General features: G+C 33.8%; 1 protein-coding gene across 1 annotated transcript; it reads right to left on the bottom strand.

The window, feature by feature from the left end:
* Positions 1–11,633: 11,633 nt before the first annotated feature.
* On the bottom strand, positions 11,634–13,103 carry LOC112010485 (uncharacterized). Its single transcript, XM_024042826.2, has 2 exons — positions 12,733–13,103; positions 11,634–11,694 (listed from the first exon to the last, which is right to left on the bottom strand). Exons 1-2 carry the CDS (start codon positions 13,101–13,103, stop codon positions 11,634–11,636), a joined length of 432 nt encoding a protein of 143 aa, XP_023898594.2.
* Positions 13,104–25,076: the final 11,973 nt, after the last annotated feature.

Genomic DNA, 25,076 nt, shown 5'->3' with positions numbered 1-25,076 from the left:
TTATCATACCCTGAGCTCTAAACAAAGTTTGATGCCAAATCTAATATCAGTTTCATTTGATTTAAATTCCAAAGGTTTAGTCACTAGTTTCTGCTTTCCACTTACTAGCTCCTGTTAAACTAAACCTTATAAAATCAGTGTGTTTAGGATTGACTAGTAAATTCCAGGGATTCATCTGTCAGAAGAATGTGATTCACAGCACTAAACTAATTTTTTGAGTCTGATATGGTAATATTTACTGACATTTTCTTTTGTATGTAATATTATGCGGACATGTGGGTGCACCATCATACTCAAAATTTTAAGTCTATGGATTAAGATCCAACAATATCATATCAACTCTCACTTTTGTTGTTATTACTCAAAATGTGTGACTCAAGCATTTAATCAATCACGCCACTCACATGGGAATCTTCCAACGAATCTGTGTCATTTTACTCCTTTAGCCTCCCATTTTAGCATAAGCCTTTCTTATCAATCCAAGTGTTACACATCACCACCTTGAGTCCAACAATCACCACCATTAGAGCCTTACTCAACTATTGGTTGAGCTAACATGGGAGTCACCAACCCCACTTGCAATTGTCACGTCTACCACTTGTCAAGTTCTGATACCACTTGTTATGAAAGCAGAAGTTTTGATTTCAATTTTTGAGATTTAGGTTTGTGAGAATTGATGATTAACACCTTTGGGAAGTCTCTTTATGTGACATCACATACACATGTTGGCATACCACTGTTTGATACGTATATCCAAGGTTATTATTATTTTGGTTTAGACAAGTTGTTGAACTGGTGAGAAGCGGCAAATTGAAATCTAGTCTGTCTGGATACTACTAGTTGTATAAGCATTTCTACCTTAACAATTGCATGTTCCATACAATACTTTTTCTCCTTGTCCAAATTTGCTTGAGAATAATGATCTGTGTGTGTACAGCCTGATTCTTTGTTGCTAATGTGTCACTTCATTCTCCGTCAAATTTCGCTGTCACTCTTCTCTTATAAGTCAAATAGAAAATTAAAAATTAAGATATCTAAGATATGTCAGTGTTAATGGCAAGGATCATTAGAAAGCAAGAATTTACTAGGTGTCTGAGTAGATTGTGTTGCAGTATTGCAACTGAATCTGACATTCCAAAATAAATATGTGCTGTATGACCATGCTGAATTTATGAACTGTGTCATGGTTGTCATTTTAAGAGTGTGCTAACTACTTTTTAGAAGTTTTTTAATGAATTCAACAATATGTGAGTAAACATGTTTTGGTAATTATTTCATCTTGGTCATATTTTCCTAACGTCATTTTGGTATGCTTCCTTGTGGTAATACACTTGCAAAATGACGTGTACATATGAAGGACTTATCAATTTCCTTGGCATGTATGTTTATTGTCATTAGCATATTGTTAGATGCGAATGTCTTGCAATATGCTGCTGAAACTTATGAGGAGACACAATGTATTTGCATATAAGGGTAGCTGCACTTGAATTGTGAATTATTAAGTACAAATAAATATAATTCTTTATCAGTCACATAATCTAACTGCTGCACCTTATGAATTTTAAATTATATTGATAAACTTTAGGATTTTCTGTATCATAGCCTTGGATTAATGAGTAATTTTTATAATTTAGTCTACATTAGGCTAATTCCCATAGTTATCTTTCGGTTACACTTATATATCAGTATATTTACCTTCGTTTCCTCATTTGCATTATGAAAAGTTTTATCTCAACATTTTGACTCTTTCACTACTTCAATAAAGCAATTTTTTTTTTCCACGCCACACGCACACATAATAATAGATCCTCTGCTCTTTTTCCTTCAGTCTCCTATTTGCCACTACACCTCCCCCCTCCCCACACACACGCATTGCTGAGAACATACGGTCATTACTTCTATAAATCTTGAATATATGAGTAACTAAGCAGTGCATGATTTATTATTACATTATATTTGGGGCCAATGGTTCACTGTCTTTTTTCCATGATTCATCTCTAAATATATCATGATTATTTGATTCTAGTTATGCCTTGCTTTAAGCATTGCCACATTGAGAGAATGTCAACTTATTTCTGAAAAATTGTTGTAATAGTGATTAAAGTTGCAGTCTTCAGCACTTTTTTTATTATAAAATATTTGTAAACTTATGCCATGCAACATATTCAGTTCTTATCTTAATTTCATCTTGTAACCAGTTGCTACTCCAACAATTGAATCTTTATAATTCAGGAGTTGAACTGCTGGCTTGCAACTGGAACATAGTTGAAGAGTTCATGTGTTTTTTTGTCAAATAAATGTTCAAAGTTGGGAGGTTTTAGGACATTTGCGGATTCATCAAAGATGCTGCCTGCTTTGCTGGTCAATTCTGTTGGATGTTGAACATGGGGTATCAAGCATTTAAACCTGTGCTTAAATTCCTCCATCTTGCCTGTAGAAAATTAGTTTTGGCTTAGTATATTGATTGATTGCTATTGAATGTTCGGTATGTTGAGTCGTCGTACGAAATGATGTGTAGCTATTTAATTTGTGAAGGGGGTCTTGTGGGAACTCTCTCTCTCTCTCTTGTATATATGTGGGTGGCCCTGTGTTGGCAAAAGGGGATGATGATGCATCACTAGCAGAACAATCAAGTGGCACTGAGATGGTATGAAAAAAATGAGCTTCACTCAAATGCAATTGGCAGGGAATATTTGGATTTTATATTCTGTGATAAATAGTGCTAAGGAGGTGCTAAGAACCATTTCAAGATATAGCTTGTTTTCTTGGTCCAAGGGGTAGAAAAATAAGAATTTTATATGTGACTGGCAGTAGAATGAGTCAATTTTAACAGATTTATGTACGTACTCCGTATGCTTCAGGATTGTTAGCAATTTAATGTAACGGTCCAAGAGGAGGCCATTTATATTGTAAGCCCAACTACGACTAGTCTTAGCCCCTTTAAACACCCTAATTGGTGTTCAATTTTAACACGTTCATTATAGTAAAAATGTAGCTCTTTAGACTTCTTTTGTGGACGGAAGTTTTCAAACCAAATCGTGTAAATCTTGTATTCTCTGTCTCTTGCTTCCACTTTAGCTTTCTTTTTCAATATTTTATTTTAACATGATATCAGAACATGGTATCAAAGTTGATCAATCTTTGCTCACAGCAAAATTTCATCTATCTTCCCAAACACCTATCACTTAAATCTTCAATTCTCAAAACAATTAACAGACCTGAGTTAGGTTGATATCATTATCCTTATTGGCTTGGGTCAACCCAACCGGTCAATCCAACCGAACATTGACCTGATTGAGTCTGAATATCGAACTTGATCTTGCTTTGAACCACAAATTTGGCCTAGATCCAAGTGAGTGAGCCTAATCATATTTTTTTAGGCGTTGTTGGAAAACACATGAACACTTGAACACTTGTCTATCCGTCCAAACAAAGGAATCAGCCAGCTTTCCTTCTTGAGTTTTCAGTCCATCTAATTTTTAGCCTAACCAAACATATCATAAGAGATCATATAATTCTATTATTAAATAAAGATTGATCTTTTGGTAAGTGAAAAGAAAAATAAAAATTACCAACCTATGTTTTTTATTTTTATTTATTTTTTTATTTTTATAGAACGTGGGATTTTTTTTTTCTTTCTATAAGAAAGTGGGTACATAATTTTTTTGATAGAACGTGGGTTTTTGTTTTTCATTAGGTTTCTTGTTTTTTAAAATTTTTTTTTGTCAATTTACAATTTTAACCCATTTCTTATGTTTTAGAAGTAAAGATAAGTTTATTAACATTCTGTTTGGATTGAGGGAGAGGGAGAGGGAATATAGTAGAGTAGATAAGAATTGACACAAAATTAGTTTATTTTAAGCAAACTTTATTTTACTCCCCTCCACTGCTTCTCCCTCCCCCCTCAATCCAAACAATCCCTAAATTAGAGGTATTTTTAAAAGTGAAAAAGGAAATAGCTAATTTTTTGAATTCTCTTAATATATAGAGATTTACATAATATACTTTCTCAAGAGCATATGTTGACATAAAATAAATTATAATGTTATGACATTATAATTAGAATAAAACAAATTCTTAACACAAATTAGAATGCTATATTTATAAATTTTCTTTAAAAAGCCTTGCTTATAACATATGTTTAGAAATTCTTTTATGTTTATAAAATTATTTTATTTTATAATAACATATAAATTATATAAACATAAAAGAATATATAAAATAAAGAGAAAAACCTATTTGAATCCCATCTAACTATTCCAATGCAAAACTTTGACGACAAAAATTGTCTATTATGAAAAGTTATGTATTAAAATTGTGGCCATTTTTGAAAACTTAATGATTTTTTTAAACTCAAATTGTATAATTATATTATGAGATAAAAAATATTCTATTTTGGGAAATGAAATGGCAAAAACGACCAACTTGAAAAGAAGTTCAACTTGATGTAGCTAAGGCTAGCTATTATGGAGAACCATAACATATGCTGCGTCTGTAATATAATTCCCTCTTTATTTAATATAATTCTCCCTCTTTATTTTTTCCTCCTTCATAGTTGTGTTAATAGTTTCCTTGTCCTTCCCAATATCTAATTTTATCTCAAATCTGATATTATTATTGGTATTTTTTTTTTGTCTTATGGGAATTAGCCAGCTTGAGCTATCTCAAATTCATTGTTTTTTTTGTTTCTTATGGGGCTTGAGTAATTTCGTATAACAACGGGACTCAGTTTGAGCTGGTCTCCCTCCTTAAGTTTTTCATATGTAACTCTAAATTCTTAGAATTATAAAAAAAAAAAAAAAATTGGGTTTTATATTGTACATCTATATTATTTATAAATTTAAAATGAAATGCTATTGGAATTATATTATGTTTTATTAACATAAAAGAAATACATGCTCATATGACATATATACACGATATATTTTCAAAGGGCCTATGTTGACATAAAACAAATCATAATTTTACTACATTTTAATTAAAATAAAACACATTTTTAACACAAATTAGAGTGCTATATTATATTAACATAAAAGAAGTACATGTGCTTATAACATATATACACAATATACTTTTTCAAGGGCATATGTAGACATAAAATAAATTATAATTTTATGACACATTTTAATTAGAATAAATCGCATTTTCAACAAAAATTAGAATGTTGTGTTTATAAATTTTCTTTAGAAAAGCCTTTGTTTATAACATATGTTTACAAACTCTTTTATGTGGATAAACTTATTTTATTTTATGTTTATTATAACATAAAAATTACATAGACATAAAAGAATACATAAAATAAAGAGACAAGCCTATTTGGATCCCATCTTACTTTTCTTGTGCAAAAAATTTGATGTCAAAAGTTGTCAATTATGAAAATTTTATGTACTAAAAATGTAGTCATTAATTTGTGAAAATTGAATGATTTTTATAAACTCAAATTGTATAATTTTATCATCAAATAAAGATTATTCTATTTTGGGAAATGAAGAGGCAAAAATAACTAACTTGCATGAAAGTTCAACAGGATGTTGCAAAGGCTAACTATTATGGAGAACCATAACATAAACTAGGTCTGCTATACAGTCTATATAAAAAAAAAACAATTGTGCGATTCTGATGAGCACCATTGTCATGCAAATGTGTAAACATAAAATATATATATCCCTCAAACCTTCAAAGGACCTTTCGGAAAAGGTTATAAAAAAAAAAAACAAAGATATTCATATATATATATATATATATTATCTCATATTTAGAAGTTCCGACTAAGAGAGATGAGCTTGAGTAGAAAACATCCGTACACCCTCTTTTCTTTCCATCGTTGCCCATGTAAACCAAATAGAGGAATTAAATTCTGTCGTTCTAATTTTCCGCCAAAACCTAAACATATAATAATGGATTATATAATTCTATTATCAGACAGAGATTGTTTATTTATTTATTTATTTTTTATTTTTTAGAATGAAAAAAAAAAGACTAATATACATCGAAGTTCAATAGGATGCTAGGACATACTGCGATGGAGATCCATAGCATAAATGGCGTCTGTTGTACATTAAAGAAAGAAAAAAACTGTGTGCATTTCAAAAAAAAAAAAAAAAAAACTGTGTGATTACGATAACACCATAATATCACTCAAAGGAACTTTGGAAAAGATTAAAAGAAAAAAGATATTACATATATAGTACATATATTATTAGAAATCAATATCATGCAGTTGTACGTACGTACCTTGGCCATCTCGAGCTATACTTCAATCTACTTTTGATTGATTGATCTTATGCTTTAAATGAAAAGAAATCTAGTTAATAATTATTTATAAATTATCTTGGAACTTATGATAAGTCTACAAGTAATCATGAAATTGTTTATGATGATTACAATTGCGTAAAGGAAATCTTGTTAAATCATCTAGAAACTTATTGATAAATCTATATATAAGTAATAATGAAATTGCTTGTAACGGCGATAAATGTGTAAAGAAAAACTTGATAAATAATGTAAGAACTTCTCATTCAAAAAAAAAAATGTAAGAGCTTATAAAAATTTACAAGTAATCATAAATTTGTACATAATAGATAAACTAAATCAATGTACACAAACATGTAAATCCATGTACAAATCTAAGTTCACTTTATTATAAATAATTAAATACATTTTGGGTATAAAATTGTACATTTATATTACTTATAAATGTAATATAAGTAACGTTATAGAGAGCATATAATACGTTGCTTATAACATTCGTACATAAGTGTATTTTTTCAAAGGGCATACGTTAACGTAGCATTTTTTTTATTGAGCTAGAAACATACATTAACGTAACATAATTTATAATGTTGTAAATTTTAATTATAATATAGTAATATATTTTAAACAAAATAAATTATAGAATGATATTGTTTATTAATTCTCTTACTTTTTTTTTTTTTTTTGAAAAAGAACACTGTAATTTTATGGATAATAAGCAAAATTGACTTGAATTACAGAAAAAATGTGTGGAAGAATATCTTTCATCTATGCCTATAATTCAAACTAGTAATAGTAAAGACAAAAATAAATAACACGCACAAAACATAAGAGTTAATTTAAATGATTTGACAATATTATACCTACATTCATGAGCATCAACGGGGAGAAAATTTCACCATAAAATGGGTATTATAGTAGTGGTAGATGTATTTTATCAAAAAACCCAAACCCCAAATATACTTAAAGCTCTTTCACTCAAAAACACAAGACGAAGAAAACCTTCTCTTTTCTTCTCTTATTTGGCTACTATTGACGTAAAAAGGGAAAGTATGAGAGGACTAAATCTCATTCTAGCTATAATCAAATCCCTAAATCCATAAAGGGGCCCTTGAGTCCACAAGGAAAAATATGAGATCCACCAAAAACTAGAGAAAATTCTCTATAAAAAATATTATTGATCAAATTAATTTTGAGCTCTGAATTTTCGTTTTACATATTGTCAGTCTCTAAAAGGCTTCAAAACTCTTAATTTTCAAGTAAAAGTATTCCTAAACATATCGTAATTGATATAATATCTTAATAGGACTCTATTTTGACTAACAAACCCTTTAAAACACCTAAAATTATGAAAATTACATAAAAATTGAAACTTTAACAAATCATAAAAATGATCTCCTATCATTTCCTACATACAATCTCTCCACTTGAATGAAATTTCACCTCTTATAAGTTTGAAATTAAAAATTTGAAATCTTTCGCTCCAAATAAAAATATTATATGAATACTTCAATAACTTGTTTTGATTTTGAAACTTGTTTCCTTGAGATAGTGTGAAATTAAATTAAATTTCTTTTCATTGGCCTTCAATTAATTACAACATAAATCAACAAAGGATTGAAGACAATAAAAAAAAAAATTATATTCCAAGAAGATCAATTGACTTTGATTCGTGATCAAAAAGAACTAGAGACTTTAGGTTATAGTCTCCAAATCATGATATATATATTTTTTCATTCAACCTCTAACTCATGATTTTTGCCATAATTAAATATTCTACAGAATTTCTAAAAATCTCCAACTCAAGATATTTGATATTTCCATTTCAATCATGTCCATATTTTCACCTTTGACCTCTTCAACCTCTTTTTATAAATTATTATCTTGACTGTGTTATGATTTCATCACATTTAATGTCTTCAATATTTTCTTCAAAAATGGGTTTGACATTATCGAACTCTAAACTTAATTAGCTCTTCACATGATAATTGGATGTCAAAATTTTTGTTATTTTTCCATGCTATATGAATTCATTCTCTTCTAAGATTCGTATGAAACATAATTTCATGAGAATCACACAAAAAGAAAAATTTTACCATGACATGTCTCTCTCTCTCTCTCTCTCTCTCTCTCTCTCTCATTAATCAACCTTTAACAAATTAATCAGTAATCGAGGGAAAGATCATGACTAGTTGACCTCCTCTCACGTCGAGGTGAATGATCATTGTTTGTGGTGCTTGTGAGTGCATTCATCCCAATTCTTTGAGCTCCTTTTGTAACTCCTGTTTGAGGAGATCCTCTCGTGATGCCGATCTTCCCTCCTTCTCATATTGTAAGAACAATCATCTCTGTCCACAAAGGTCCTTTTGCCATGACATTCTTTCCTCTCCACAAAGCTCCATTTTTGAGAGTCCTCTTCTTGGTCCATAGAACTCCTTTTGTAATATCTATCTTTGTGGTCCAGAAAACTCATTTTATGATTGCAATCTTGCCCATCTCTCTTTTGACTTCTGAGATCCTTCTTTGACCATTGAATTCCTTACTCTTCTTGGAGGGGATGGGTCCTATAACCACAATGAGATATTAAGAAATATTTCCTTTCAAAAAGAGATTTGAGAGTTTAGGTTTGATACTTCATCCAAAGCTACAAGATTGAAGCAAACTTCCTAGTTGGAAAAATATTCATTCCATGATTTGCATCTTATATTGTTAATTTTCTTTTTTCTTTTTAATCCAAGGGTAAATTGCAAATTACACCCTTAAAATTTGGGGGTGATTGGATTTTACACTCTGAAGTTTCAGAATTTGGATTTTACCCCCAAGGTTTGGTGATATTTGGATTTTACACATAGACATTTCAGAATTTGGATTTTACTCATATATTTTAGGAGTATTTGGATTTTACTCCCTCAAGTTTTGCGGTGTTTAGATTTTACACCTTAAAGTTTCAGAATTTGGGGTGTAAAATCCAAAAAACTCTAAACTTTAGGGGAGTAAATCCAAGTTTTAAAATGTCAAGGTGTAAAATCCAATCACTCCCAAACTTTAGGGGTGTAATTTGCAATTTACCTTTAATCCAATTTTATAAGAAAACACCATTTAATGCACTATTTTACAAATAAAAATGTTAAAAAACTACCCTCTTTAATTTAAAATCAGATTAAATAAGTGAATATTCACTTTGCAAATAAAAATAAAGCTAAGTTGGGAAAACTTTTAAAATTTTTGTTCATTAACTTTTTTAAAAGAACTATTTTGAGACATGTCAAGATTCTCACTATGGAATAGCAATAATAGGAAGGAGTACTCAAGATATAAATTCAATTGATAATAGAAAGAGTTTTGAGTCTTAACAAGTCTAAGAGTATTCATTAAGAAAAATTTGCACCGATATATTTCTCAGCTTAACAACATGTCCAACCAATACTAAACTAACAATATCATTTCACATCACAAAAAATTATTCTCATATGCACAAATATGCACTTTCACACAAATGTACTGCACATATATACACATATTTCTTAGTTCCCACTATTTTCTTTTTAAGGGTCTGTTTGGTTGGAGGGGTGGAAAAGTGGAAGGGTGTAAAATTAATGAGAAGATGGAAAAATGGGAGGATAGAAAAGATTTGGTTTTCCCTCATGTGTGTTTGGTTGGAAGGGGTAGAAAAGTGGGAAGGTGAAAAACTTTTTTGTTTGGTTGAAGAGAAAGATGGGAGGATGGAAAATATACTTTATATAAATTAACTATTATGTCCTTGTTATATAATAATGGGAAAGTGAGAGGGATAGCTAAGTGTAATAAAGTGAGGGTATTTGTGTAAATTATATCATCAACATCTTTTTCTCCCCATTTTCCACCAAAATTGGGAGGATAAAAAAGTGTGGGCTCAGAGAGATTATTTTCCTCTTTATTTTCTATCTTTCTTGTTTTCTCTCCTAAACCAAATGGTGGAAAATGCCATTTTTCACCCTATTTTCCTTTCCCTATTTTCCATTCTCCTTGTTTTCACCTCAACCAAACATGCTCTAAGTGTAGGCAAATGAAGGCTGGTGGACTCTTTTTATAAAGGTTGAGGCAACTGTGGTACACATAGAGAGCCAAAACTCACAATAAATTCAAATGAAATGGCGTAAATGCCCCACTTATAACTCAAAAAAAAAAAAAAAAAGAACTTAGTTTTGATAATAAAATGAAGTAAACAATGTTTTATTAAATTGTGAACTCACATAACAAATATCACATGGCATATTGCGAAAGAGAGTACACTAAAGTAAAAACAGAATTCACTAATTAAATACAATGCTTATTGTGCAATTTTTAAATAACTTGCAACTGTACAAAATAATTTGAATGTATTCAACATCTTAAGTCCTATTGTCTATTCAATCTAACACATCTTTTTGCCGTTTGAAATGGTTGAGCTGCAAATCATTTTATGTCTCCATGTTGAATAAATCTTTCATCCAAACAATGCATATATTTTTGGATATTATAATTTTTTCTTTTAGTTCTCCTACTGGGCTTAACACTGATGCATCTTGATACTAAGATATTCTTTCCAATCAGTGAGGAGATATAACAAGATCAGTCCGATTAATGAACTTGATCAACTCATTTTGGTGAATTGAGAATAGATTTTCTAGGCAGGCTTTAATAGACCAAGAATGAATGATCAATCCTTGAGATGCATCCCTCATAAATCCTAAAGAGGCAAACTTTGCCAATCTGTCTGCCTATGCACAAGTTAGAACCAAGGCAAAATGAGAAATGTCAACAACAATAGTCAAAAGATAGTAAAATTTCATTTCTAAATAATCAAACAAAGTGAAAAACTATACACACAACATTTCAAGAATAATAAGTGCCAACGAAAATTTTGAAACATGTTTTGAACTTTAGCTTGTAAACAATTAAACCTCTAGTTGGAAAAGAACATATAATTGTGAATCTTGAGATCCATTGTCATTCTTTAATTTTTGGTCAGAGTATGAATTAGATTTATTCATCCAACTCAAATTAGCTTCACCAATAGAATATAAAAGTTATATATGAACGAATAGGTGCATACCCTAAATCAGCAATGACAATGCTGACATTTTCTTCTAATCGTTGGTCCTGCAGGGCATATGCATTTTTAGGTCATTATAACTTCCCAAGTAAAATACCTAACCAATCTTTGTAGATTAAAAAAAAAATGATCATTTAATTCATTACCAGAACTACTTGAGCTAGTGCTTCACAAATCACAAGCTAGCTGAAATCAGAACAAGAGGAAAGTTAACACTGCCCATGTTTAAAATATAAATGAAAAGAAAAGAATATGCAATTTATACTGGCTTTAAGGTTGTATGGGACCAATTTACTAAGTACTAACACTACACCTGAACATCTCCATGCTGTTGAAGTTGATTTCTGACAAAAGCAACTGCATTTGAGCTGAAAAGTAATATCAAAAATGTTAAGCAACTGCAAACCAGCCAAGAAAGATTTTTTTTTTTTTTTTTTTTTTTTTGCATTGAACATAAAATATGTAACCACTTTAAGAATCAAATCACTAAGATTTTAAAAGGAGTCAATACAAACAATTGAAATCAACAGCAAAGCTTTTGTCTTGTTCCTAAAATACACCACAACAAACATGGAATACGTGATGCTATTGGGAGACAATCCTAGTCCCTTCATATAAGATAGAACTTCCATAGCCTTTTGCAATTGATCCCCATCAGCTGCAATGAAGTTTCACTATATGATTTCTAGAAAATCCTCACCATACTCACAATTTGAATATCACAAACCCAGTAGCTAGAATTGAAAACCCAAATCAAAACAAACCAAAGCAATAATAACACAGACCCAATAACAAAAATTGATACCCAGATCATAATCAACAAAGAAAAACTCTACCAACCCTTAAAATAACACAAACCCAGCAACTAGAATTGCAAACCTATAATGAGATTTAGCCAATATATACCAACAAATTTTCTTAGTGCTAGCCAACCAATCTGCAAAATCAGAGCGAAATTGAGTTATTTTCAGAGCTAGATTCGTCTATTTCATATAATCTGAGTGAGAGAGAAGGAAAGAAAGATAGAGAGAAGAACAGAGAGGGAGAGAGAGAATGATAGGAGCTTGGGGTTTTGGGGTTTTTAGATTTCTTGTGGGAAGTCTTTAGTCTGAAATAGGGGGGAAAAAAAGAAGGAAAAGAAATAAACGGAGAAGCAAACAGTAGTATCACTTTTTGTTTTTGTTTTTTTTGTTTTTTTGTTTTTTGATGAAAAACTCTTAAACTTCATTCAACAACTAGGACAAAGAGTCCATAGACAATACATCATCATAAGTTGGTCAAAAATAGATGGGGGAGAGTCCTCCACCCAAATTATACTTTCTAGGATTGGTTTGGCTTCTTTAGCCATTACATGTGCAGCTGTATTGCTACTTCTCCTCGTGTGCGAGATCTTCTAGTTGTCAAACTTCTTAAGCCACCAAGAGATGCCTTCAGATACCTTTTGGATAGAGATGGCAGGGGTGACTATGCCATTAAGAGCTTGGACCACTGCCAACAAATCTCCTTCTACAACAACATTCTTTAGAGCCAGATCCCATGCCAGCAAAATACCTTCTTCTACAGCCTTTGCTTCGGCCTCAATTGTACCCAATGGCAGACATATTTTCTTACTTATTGCTCCCATTACCTTTCCTTTAGCATTTCTAATAACCACCCCTACATTGATACTACCTTGCTCTTTGAAGACCGCCTCGTCCTTGTTAACCTTATACCAATTGGGTGGAGGTGGAGACCAACTCTTTGAGGGATTCTTGAAACTTGGGGGGCCACTAGGCATATGAGTCCAAAATTCCTCAATGCTCCTTCGTGCTTCCAAAGCTATCTTTCTCCTCTGTTTGCCTTATCCTCCATGTCTAATAACATTCTTCTTGTTCCAAAGACTCCACACTGCAGTAGCAAAGACCTCCCAATCATTAACACCATAGTGCTCTCGTAGCCACCAAAGCACATCAATGAATTCCTCCAGGGGTGGGATCCAAAAGGCATGCCTAACTTTCAGTTCTTCCCAGGTATCCTTTGTTGTATTATAGCATCATAGAATGTAACCTATGGTCTCTCTCTCGCTGCAAATATCACACTTATCATCTGTGATAATCTTTCGCAGCTTTAGACTGTGCTTAGTGGGTAGGATGTTCCTACATGCTCTCCACATAAAGTGCTTAATCTTACTTTGGCACTTTAAATTCCATATAGCTTTCCATAGGGCTTGCATTTTAGAGTTGTCTAAGCATTCAGGGCTGTGGCTCTTCAACTTAGCTTCCTTAAGCATATTGTAGGCAACTTTGTAGGCATTGTTCACTGTAAAGGTCCCATTGGGTGTTTTTGTCCATACCTGAGAGTCTTCTAGGGCCACGGGGCTTATTGGGATGCCAAAGATTACTTCTTCTTTATGAGGTAAGAATGAGGTTCTAACAAGGTCAGCGTTCCACCCTCTACCCTTTTCATCCATCAAACCCAACACAATTTCCTCTCCTCCTCTAATTTGAACTTTTGGGCTTGTCACCTTGTACGTATCAGCCATTGGCATCCACCTATCATTCCAAATATGCACCCTTCTGCCATTGCCAATCACCCACCTAGTTCCCATTTTGATCACCTCCTTTGTCGATAGGATGCTCCTCCAAATGTAGGATGGCCTTTTTCCCATTTGAGCCTCCATAAAGGTTGTCTCCACGAAATACTTCACTTTGAAAACTTTATGGACTAGAGAGTCTGGGTTTTCCAGAATTCGCTAACCCTATTTCGCCAACAACGCCAAATTAAACTCCTTTAAGTCCTTAAACCCGAACCCACCTTCAACCTTCGGCCTACACAGCTTTTCCCAAGATAACCAAGGTAATTTTCTTTCGTTTGCCTTTCGACCCCACCAAAATCTTCCCATTAAAGAATTCAGATCTGTGCATAATGAATTCGGAAGCTTAAAACAGCTCATCGTGTATGTGGGAGTCACTTGCGCTACTGCCTTTATCAAAATTTCTCTACCTGAGTTGGACAATAGTTTACCTTTCCAAACAACAACTTTCTAGCTCACTTAATCCTTTATTCGGTTAAAGGCTTTCCCCAACCCATCAGTGTGGCAGTATCACTGTTAAGTAAGTGGACATGTGTTTTAATTTTAAAAGGGGTACCTTAGGTACTGTACCAAGGTACTGTATCTAAGTTTTGTTGTATGTATAATTACATTTGAGTTTAGCTAATTTGAACGTGGACATTATAAATATATGTTAAAATAATTTATTTAGTAAGTTTTGTGAAATATTATTACATAAATGATGATATTGAATATATTTCAAATTTATAATAAATATACATTATATATATATATATTTCTAATTTTTCATAAAATTTATAAAGTGTTGTATATCTTTTGATACATAATAGAAAAAAAATAAAATAAAAAATGGATTCATGAATCGATTCATTTTTTGACAACTATGAATAATATTACAAACATAATAAATTTCACAATTTATTGATGACTTTTGATTCAAACAACATGATAGATGAGACTGAAGTGGGCATCCCTGACTTGGCCATTCATGGCCATGCCCGAGGTGAATCTTGATGTACCTAATCTCAACAAGACCCAATTGCAGATGCAAATAATTCAATCTTGTATAAAGTCTGATGGTGCAAAGAAAATCAGTAGGCTGAATGCTCCGGGCTTCAATGGGCTAGTGATTACTTGGAAGGTCTGAAAGAAAAAAAAGTGACACAAGATGAAAGGAGATCGGGGTGAACCAGCCAAGAACCCTTCGATGCTTAAGTTATTTTTCTCTCTCAAACTCAAGAACTCCAACTTTTTGGGAATAATTAGAACTTTGTTTCATGACGATGAATGCTTATATAGTGTATTTTGGAGTGGTTACTTGTCTTTTAACATCCCCCATATTTGTGGAAATTTGAAGGTTTACACTTAATTTTTACAACCGCTATAGAAGTTATAATATTTACTCTTATCTTCTGTAACTGTCATTGGAAGTTAAGTGCTTGGCAGGAAGTTATAGCGATGAATCAGGATCTCACTCACATACGAAAATGGTTACATGTGGTTCGATTCATAAGCTCTTGTAGATAAATCTTACATTTAAAAATATTCCCAAGTATGGAAGGGTTGTCCATGTCTAGATGACTTTCCTTGGTCTTGACGGGCTTCTCATAAGAACTTAAGGCAACCCATGAATAATACAATTGACGAGTAGGAGCAGGCCCAATTGTCGTGGTAACCTACATTCTATGGACGACCACTCAAGGACGAGCTATACTTGTCCTTCCCCATCATCTGCCCCCTTATCCTTGTGTTGTTTGTCATAATAAATAAAAAAATGGATTCATGAATCGATTCATTTTTTTTGACAACTATGAATAAAACTACAAACATAATAAATTTCACTCTGACAACAAATAAAAACATAATAAATTTCACAATTTATTGATGACTTTTGATTCAAACAACATGATAGATGAGATTGAAGTGGGCATCCCTGACTTGGCCATTCATGCCTCAAGGCCATGCCCGAGGTGAATCTTGATGTACCCAATCTCAACAACCAACTGCAATTGCAAATAATTCAATCTTGTATAAAGTCAATTAACAACTTGATTCAGTGCATCAAATTAGGGGAAGATGACTTCTATTTAGTGCTTTAGCGCACTAGACGAAACATGATGCAAACACATGACCATTTGGACACGTGTAAATTGTATCGGTTTTAATACAATAGAGTCATCAAATTAAAACTCTTATTATTATTATTTTTTATTAATTAAAACTCTTATTGATTATTTATTTATTTATTTAGAAACAAACACTTATTTTTTTTAATGAAAAACAAACACTTAGGGCCTGTTTGTTATCGTTGTTTAAACAACAGTTTCAATGTTTAAACAACATTATATGTATTTTTATACACATTTTCATCTAAAAATATTTTTAAAAAATACAAATAATGATACTAGATCAACATTACCAAACAAAAAACACTTATCATTTTTTATTATTGGTATCATTTTTTATTATTGGATGAGAATTGAGAGGACCCTTAACACTGCTGACCTGGCATCAAAAATTTCTGAAAACACACGGATGTTCGGAACCAAAGTACTAGACACTTCTCAAATTCTACGAGTGCACTTTTGACATCGACAGAGAGATCGTTGACGACAAAGGCACAACTCAATAAATTTCACAATTTATTGATGACTTTTGATTCAAACAACATGATAGATGAGACTGAAGTGGGCATCCCTGACTTGGCCATTCATGGCCATGCCCGAGGTGAATCTTGATGTACCTAATCTCAACAAGACCCAATTGCAGATGCAAATAATTCAATCTTGTATAAAGTCTGATGATGCAAAGAAAATCAGTAGGCTGAATGCTCCGGGCTTCAATGGGCTAGTGATTACTTGGAAGGTTTGAAAGAAAAAAAAGTGACACAAGATGAAAGGAGATCGGGGTGAACCAGCCAAGAACCCTTCGATGCTTAAGTTATTTTTCTCTCTCAAACTCAAGAACTCCAACTTTTTGGGAATAATTAGAACTTTGTTTCATGACGATGAATGCTTATATAGTGTATTTTGGAGTGGTTACTTGTCTTTTAACATCCCCCATATTTGTGGAAATTTGAAGGTTTACACTTAATTTTTACAACCGCTATAGAAGTTATAATATTTACTCTTATCTTCTGTAACTGTCATTGGAAGTTAAGTGCTTGGCAGGAAGTTATAGCGATGAATCAGGATCTCACTCACATACGAAAATGGTTACATGTGGTTCGATTCATAAGCTCTTGTAGATAAATCTTACATTTAAAAATATTCCCAAGTATGGAAGGGTTGTCCATGTCTAGATGACTTTCCTTGGTCTAGACGGGCTTCTCATAAGAACTTAAGGCAACCCATGAATAATACAATTGATGAGTAGGAGCAGGCCCAATTGTCGTGGTAACCTACATTCTATGGACGACCACTCAAGGACGAGCTATACTTGTTCTTCCCCATCATCTGCCCCCTTATCCTTGTGTTGTTTGTCATAATAAATAAAAAAATGGATTCATGAATCGATTCATTTTTTTTGACAACTATGAATAAAACTACAAACATAATAAATTTCACTCTGACAACAAATAAAAACATAATAAATTTCACAATTTATTGATGACTTTTGATTCAAACAACATGATAGATGAGATTGAAGTGGGCATCCCTGACTTGGCCATTCATGCCTCAAGGCCATGCCCGAGGTGAATCTTGATGTACCCAATCTCAACAACCAACTGCAATTGCAAATAATTCAATCTTGTATAAAGTCAATTAACAACTTGATTCAGTGCATCAAATTAGGGGAAGATGACTTCTATTTAGTGCTTTAGCGCACTAGACGAAACATGATGCAAACACATGACCATTTGGACACGTGTAAATTGTATCGGTTTTAATACAATAGAGTCATCAAATTAAAACTCTTATTATTATTATTTTTTATTAATTAAAACTCTTATTGATTATTTATTTATTTATTTAGAAACAAACACTTATTTTTTTTAATGAAAAACAAACACTTAGGGCCTGTTTGTTATCGTTGTTTAAACAACAGTTTCAGTGTTTAAACAACATTATATGTATTTTTATACACTTTTTCATCTAAAAATATTTTTTAAAAATACAAATAATGATACTAGATCAACATTACCAAACAAAAAACACTTATCATTTTTTATTATTGGTATCATTTTTTATTATTGGATGAGAATTGAGAGGACCCTTAACACTGCTGACCTGGCATCAAAAATTTCTGAAAACACACGGATGTTCGGAACCAAAGTACTAGACACTTCTCAAATTCTACGAGTGCACTTTTGACATCGACAGAGAGATCGTTGACGACAAAGGCACAACTCAATGCAAACAACCAGGTACCAAAACCCAATACCTAAATCGTATCGAAATCTTATTTTTGTTTTTTAAGATTGTGCCTCCATCTCAATCTCCAACTTTTATTGATGATTCTTTCTTTTGGGTTCAACTAATCACTATGAAAGTTTAGGGTTTATATTGGGTTTTTCATTATACCCAGTTTGGTTTATGAGAAAAAAAGGTAGGAATCGAAAAAATTAAAGTTGGGTTTTTTTCTTTATTTGGGTCTTATAAGAGCAGTAATGTGAATGTCCACTCAATTTCGCCCAACAAACAGTTTTGGAGAATAGGGTGTTAAAGACAAGAATTTTTGTCCCGGGGATTTCTTGATTTTTCTTTAGTAACCAAACAGGGTGTTAATGTTCGTGAAATGGCACTTGGGTTTTTCTCGAACATACAAAATCTATGGCCTTCTTCTTTGCTGAAATATGATGACTTGAGATTGTCTGATGATCTGCTTGGGGCTTGGGAACCCCCAGTCAGTCAGAGTGCTGCACGATATGGTGTGACGCTGTAAGCCCAAGATTGTCTTCCTCATGGAGACAAAGTCGAAAGTTAAGCAGATGGAGAAAATTAAAAATAGGATTGGTTTTTGCAAATGGTCTTATTATTCCTAATAGAGGTCGTAGTGGTGGTGTGGCTTTGTTTTGGACCTGAGAAGTTAACTTGGATATCAACAGCTATTCGGGGAGCCATATTGATGCCATTATCAGGGAGACCGACGACAACTTTCAGTGGAGGATTACAGGTTTCTATGGTCACTTGGAAACACACTGAAGGTATGAGTCTTGGTGCCTCCTTGCTTTCTTACATAGTCAGTACCAACTCCTGTGGCTTTGCTTGGGAGATTTTAATGAAATATTATCAATTAATGAAAAGGTAGGGGGTGTCACTCATCCTTAGCAACAAAAGGAGGGTTTTAGGAATGTGGTGAATTTTTGCGGCTTCTTGGATTTGGGCTATTAGGGAGCTGATTTTACTTGGTGCAACATGCAAGAGGGGGAGAACAGAATTCAATTGAGACTAGATAGAGCACTTGCTAATACTGAGTGGATTGGGAAATTTGAAGGGGTGAGAGTTTACCACCTCATGGACCCAAACTTTGATCATTGTGCTTTGTTTCTCACCGATACTCCACCTCAACGAGTATCCAATGTCAAACGCTTCCACTTCGAAGATTTGTGGACAAAGAATGAGGAATGCAGAAACATTATAGAATCCTCTTGGTGAATATGGGTGGACTTGAGCACACCAAAAGGTATTATGGAGAATTTAAAGTGTTGTGCCTTAGAATTATCTAGCTGGAGCTCCTCGGTCTATGGTCATATCCTTAAAAAAATTCAGTCAAAGCGAAATGCTCTAAGCGCCCTAACACAACAAGATAAAAATGGAGGGCTGAGTGCCGAAATTAGAACTCTAAAAAGGGAGTTAAATGAGCTTCAAGAAGATGAAGAATTATATTGGGGACAAAGAGCCAAGTCACATTGGCTAAAGAAGGGAGACAGGAACACGAGATTTTTTCACGTCCATGCCTCAGAAAGGAGAAAACAAAACACAATCATGGGAATATGGGATGAACATGGTAGGTGGTGTGAGGTGAAGGAAAATATCACCCAAGTTGCTTTGGACTACTTTGAAAACATATACTCCATTGCATACCCCACTCGGGTTGAAGATGTTGTTGAAGCCATTCCCACCAAGATGGCTGAGGATATGAACGAGAGCTTAACTCATGCTTTTACTAGAGAAGAAGTGGCCACAGCTCTCAAGCAAATTCACCCCACCAAAGCCCTCGAGCCTGACGGTATGTCCGCTATTTTTTATCAGAAATATTGGAGTATTGTAGGGACTAGTGTTACTAATATGGTCCTGAATGTCCTCAACAACAATTTGCCCATGACTGAAATAAATAAAATCAACATTTCCCTCATCCCAAAAGCAAGCAACCTAAAGAAAATGACTGATTTTAGACCCATAAGCTTATGCAACTTTACCTACAAGCTTATTTCCAAAACCTTGGCCAACAGACTTAAAAACCTTCTTCCTCTTATCATCTTAGAGAGCCAAAGTGCATTTACCTCAGATCGCCTCATCACAGACAAAGTGTTGGTGGCTTTTGAGTTAATGCACTACCTAAACCACAAAACAGTGGGACAAGAGGGCTTTATGGCAGTTAAGCTCGATATGAGCAAGACTTTTGATAGGGTAGAATGGGGCTTTATTAAAAGGGTTATGGAAAAGCTCAGTTTTTGTCCAAAATGGCTGAGTCTCATTATGCAGTGCATTACATCAGTCTCCTATTCAGTCCTGATAATTGGGGTGGCTGATGGGAACATCATTCCATCTAGGGGTCTATGCCAAGGTGACCCCCTCTCCCTTAGTCTTTTCCTCCTTTGTGCCGAGGGACTTTCGGCCATCATTCATGAGGCAGCAAGAAACCACCTCCTCACTGGTATATCTATTTCTCAAGTTGTCCTAATATCACCCATCTCTTCTTTGCAGATGATAGCATTCTCTTCTGTAAGGCAAAGCCCGAAGAGTGCCAATAGCTTATGCGAATTTTTCGAAGGTATGAGGATGCTTTAGGCTAGAAAATTAACACTGATAAATCCTCAGTGTTTCTTAGCCCAAACACTCATCAGGATACAAAGGATGCAATCTTTGCCATCTTGGGGCTGATGCAAGACTCGAGGTACTCCAAGTACCTTGGACTCCTGTCTTTCATTGGGAGAAAAAAAAAATAGTTCTTTTCTATCCTTAAGGAATGGATTGGGCAAAAGCTTGCCGGTTGGAAGGGTAAGCTGCTTTCAATGGGTGGAAAGGAAATCCTTATTAAGGCAATTGCCCAAGCGATCCCTATTTACACCATGAGCTGTTTTCAGCTCCCATAGGGCCTATGTGAAGATCTCAAAAGCATGACAAGGAATTTTTTGTGGGGCCAAAGGCATCATGAAACTAAAATGGTTTGGGTTGGTTGGAAACAAATGTGCTATCTTAAGTTTGAGGGTGGTTTGGGCTTTAGAAACTTGCAAGCTTTTAATCTAGTCATGTTAGCAAAGCAAGCTTGGAGAATCCTTACAAACCCAACTTCCCTTATTGCCCAGGTCCTCAAAGCATGATACTTTCCTTCCGAAGACATCCTTAGTGCAACCCTTGGCTCTAATCCATCTTACTCTTGGTGGAGCATCTTTAACAGTCTAGAGGTCATTAGAAAGGGAACCCAGTGGAGAGTGGGCAATGGCAAACAAATTCACATATGGGATGACAAATGGCTCCCCACCCCCACCACACACAAAGTCATCACCCCTCCTAATAACTTCCTAATCTTCCTCATGGTCTCCTCCTTTATTGACCCGGCCACAAAATGGTGGAGAGTTGACGTAATTAGAGCAACCTTCCTCCCCTTTGAAGCTGAAACAATTCTAAGGATTCCTCTCTGCCATAGTTTGTCTGAAGACAAATTAATTTGGATGGGGAACAGCCGTGGTGAGTTTACTGTGAAGAGTGCTTACCATATTGCCTACTGCTTGATTAATGCAATTGATGATGTTGGTAGCTCAATGGGGGACCCTTTCAAGCTCCTTTGGAAGAGTTAGTGACTCCTCAACCTTCCTGCTAAGATTAAAATCTTTGCATGGAGGGCTTGTGTCAATGGCCTGCCCACAAAGGAAAAAATGTGTTCCCGTGGCATCAATACTAGCAAAGAATGCCCAATCTTCAATAAGGAGCTTGAAACCACCCATCATGCTTTGCTACACTATGACTTTGCTAACTAGGTTTGGAGTCTTTAGTTTGATGGGCTGCAATCGATCCAAAGAAACAATTGGACACTCCTTGACTCGGCTATGTTCATCCTTGCACACAAGCCTTTTCATGATTTAGAACTTTTCTTCATTGTTGCTTGGGCAATTTGGTATAATAGAAATAGAACCATCCATGAAGGAAAATGCTCTTCCCCCTCACAGGTTTGGCAGATGGCTAAAAGTTCTATTGAAGACTTCTCTGATGCAGCATCCATAGATCTATCCACTCCTAGGCCTGCCCCCCTCCACCACCTGGTATATTCAAGGTAAATGTGGATGGGGCTTCATCAGACCTTGAAGGAACCTCTAACATAGGAGTTGTCATTAGAGACTGCAAAGGTGAAACAATTGCTGCCCTCTCCAAGCCACTTCAACCCCACTCTTGGCAGATTTGGTGGAAGTCCTAGCTATGGAGCAAGGTATCTTACTTGCTCAAGAATTGTAGCTCCCCCGTGTGATGTTTGAAAGTGATGCCTCCACTGTGATTAACGCAATTAATGACTCTGCCTTTGGGAGTCCGTTTGGGCACATTATCCAGGATATTTTCCACGCCCAAGCATCCTTTGTATTCTGCTCATTCAGGCATCTTAGTCGGGCTTTCAATTATTCATTTTGCCCATAGGAATGGTTCTTATCAGTTGTGGAAAGGGGTTACTCCCTCTTTTTTAGAATCAATTGTACAAGCAGACATGCTGCACTAAATCCTGCACAGCAGGTTCCTCTCTTTGTATTTCGTTCTTTGTTGCAATGCAATTTATATTCCCTTTCAAAAAAAAGAAAAAAAAGAAAAAGAAAAGGGTTTCATATCTTTTAAAGCATGAAATCCAAGGCTAAAGTAAATTTAACTTTTCTATTCCTGAATAATAACAATTGAAAATATGAGTTAAGTTTAAACATGCTTTACATAGTATGATTGGTATTCTTGTTGCTTATACTTGTTTTTAATTTCATTTTTTTCATGTCATTTCTTTTATCATCGTTTGCCTCACCATATGATTTATCTTTAAGCCACCATGCCATAAAATTAACTACTTGCTTGATTTGATGAAATAAGTTCGATTGATAATTTTGTGTCCATCGAATAACTAATTAAACACCAAATAGCCCTTACTTACTTAGTAGAGACCGGTAGACATACAGGTTGTGGATGAGTGCCTCACACATTCTCATAATGTAATTTATCTCCGAACTCATTATTAGTGGAACATAGACTTGTTTTTGATTACTTTATCACACAAGTAAATTTTTTCCGAAATATATCCAATAATTATTTCTTAGCATTCTTATTTTACAGCACTGCCATTGAATTTGATTTGTATTTTGTTAATTAATTTGAATAAATTTATAACTACTTTTCCAACAAATGGACACAAACTTTGCCACTCACTTTACTCCAATTTGTACATATGTGAAATGATGATTAGATTAGTTATCACCGAGTAGCAATGATGGTCTCTTGTGTCAATGATATAATTTAATTATAAATCTATATAATCTATATAATAACTAATAGCCGAAACGTTTGACCTTTTGTTGACCGCACCTCATTGCGTCACATGGCTACATAAATTAATGCCACATCTGCCATTAAAAAAATAAAACAATGTATCTTTTCGGTGATTTCCTTATTTAGTTTTCGTTGGTAACTGCTTCAAAACGTATAACTACTTATTTACTTTTTGTTTTCTTCTTATCAGAAAAGTGACGTCACTTTAAAAAGGCGATACCTTACATTGTTTGGCAATGCTATGCACCGTTTAAAAGCCTCTCATTATAAATAAAAAAAAATTAATCGGTTACAATTAGATGTGCACCAAGATAGAAATAGCAAGAGAGGCACGGAGAGTAACAGAGAGAGAGAGGCGATGAAATCAAAAAGCTTCATCACTCCGCTACCGATACTGCAATAGAGAGAAAAGGAAGGACGAAAAAAAACCTAGCGATACTGCGACACACTGGAGATTCGTACGGCCGGCATAGAGAGTGGAAAGAGAAAATCTAAAAAGACAGTCAGCCTCTGCCACCGTCAGATCCCGTATCCTCCACCGGTTAGTCTCTGTTTTTTGGTTCTTTAAATTTGGGTTTAAATATGATTTAGGTCTGGGTATTTGGATTGGATTGGATTGTATTGGATTGCATTCAAGTTTTGGTTTAGATTCAGTTTTGAGTAAGGAATTTGGGTTAGATTGGTTTTTAAAATCTTACTAACATAAGACTCGATATGTCATATTAAACTTTACCTTGAAACTGCCCAACTACTCATCTAAGCCCATTTTTTCACTAACAAAATAAACATTTCCAAGATGCATGATACTAAGAAAAAGTATGTAGTCCTTTCGTTACCTTGCATAGACAATAGAAATACCTTTAAAATTTCAAATGTAAATATAATGTAAAGTAAAAAGTTCATCCTAGTGAAGTAAATAAATTTAAATGTAAATATAAAAATTATGCTTGAACTATGTGTTGGGTAAGTACACTTTGGGGTGTGGAGTTATGCGGTTTTGGCCTAATTATCCACCGTTTACTGATCTCTCTAATAATCTGCAAAAGTAAATATATCTAAAGCATTTACTAATTTGCTCAAAGTAAGAACCTACAAAAATAAGGAGATTCACATAAACAAACTAACCTAAGTAAATAATTTAACACTACATATAAACTTGAAACGCACCAAATCTGAAACCTACCAATTTTGGCCTGCGGTAATGTAATCAAGATTTCATCTCTTAAATTCTTTTTTTTTCCCTATAAAATCTATAAGCTGACAATTTGGAACACCAATCTACCATTCCTAGGAACCACAAGAATTAAACCATGAGACTATAGAACATTTGACAACAAAAAAGTTTAAAACCAAAAAATGGTTACAAATTTATGAAACAAAAGGTCAGGGGAAAGTATTAATTTGAGGTATCATAATTCGTGCGAGGATATGAAGGAACATATTCAAAGTTGAAATCAAAGAGATCTTTCTTAATGTTTGTGATTAAGCCCAAGTTATTACCCCTTAAAGAATTAAAAAGGAC

Source organism: Quercus suber, unplaced genomic scaffold (genome assembly GCF_002906115.3).
Source record: "Quercus suber isolate HL8 unplaced genomic scaffold, Cork oak 2.0 scaffold_199, whole genome shotgun sequence".
Lineage (NCBI taxonomy): Eukaryota > Viridiplantae > Streptophyta > Magnoliopsida > Fagales > Fagaceae > Quercus > Quercus suber.
This window is presented reverse-complemented; position numbering and strand designations above follow the sequence as displayed.

Coding starts and splice junctions, on each gene's coding strand:
- LOC112010485 (XM_024042826.2), bottom strand. CDS start 13,103: ATGCCTAGTGGCCCCCCAAGTTTCAAGAATCCCTCAAAGAGTTGGTCT. Junction 11,695..12,732: donor ATCTCTTGGTGGCTTAAGAA/GTTTGACAACTA, acceptor ATTACTTTTCAG/CTCAAATGCAGTTGCTTTTG.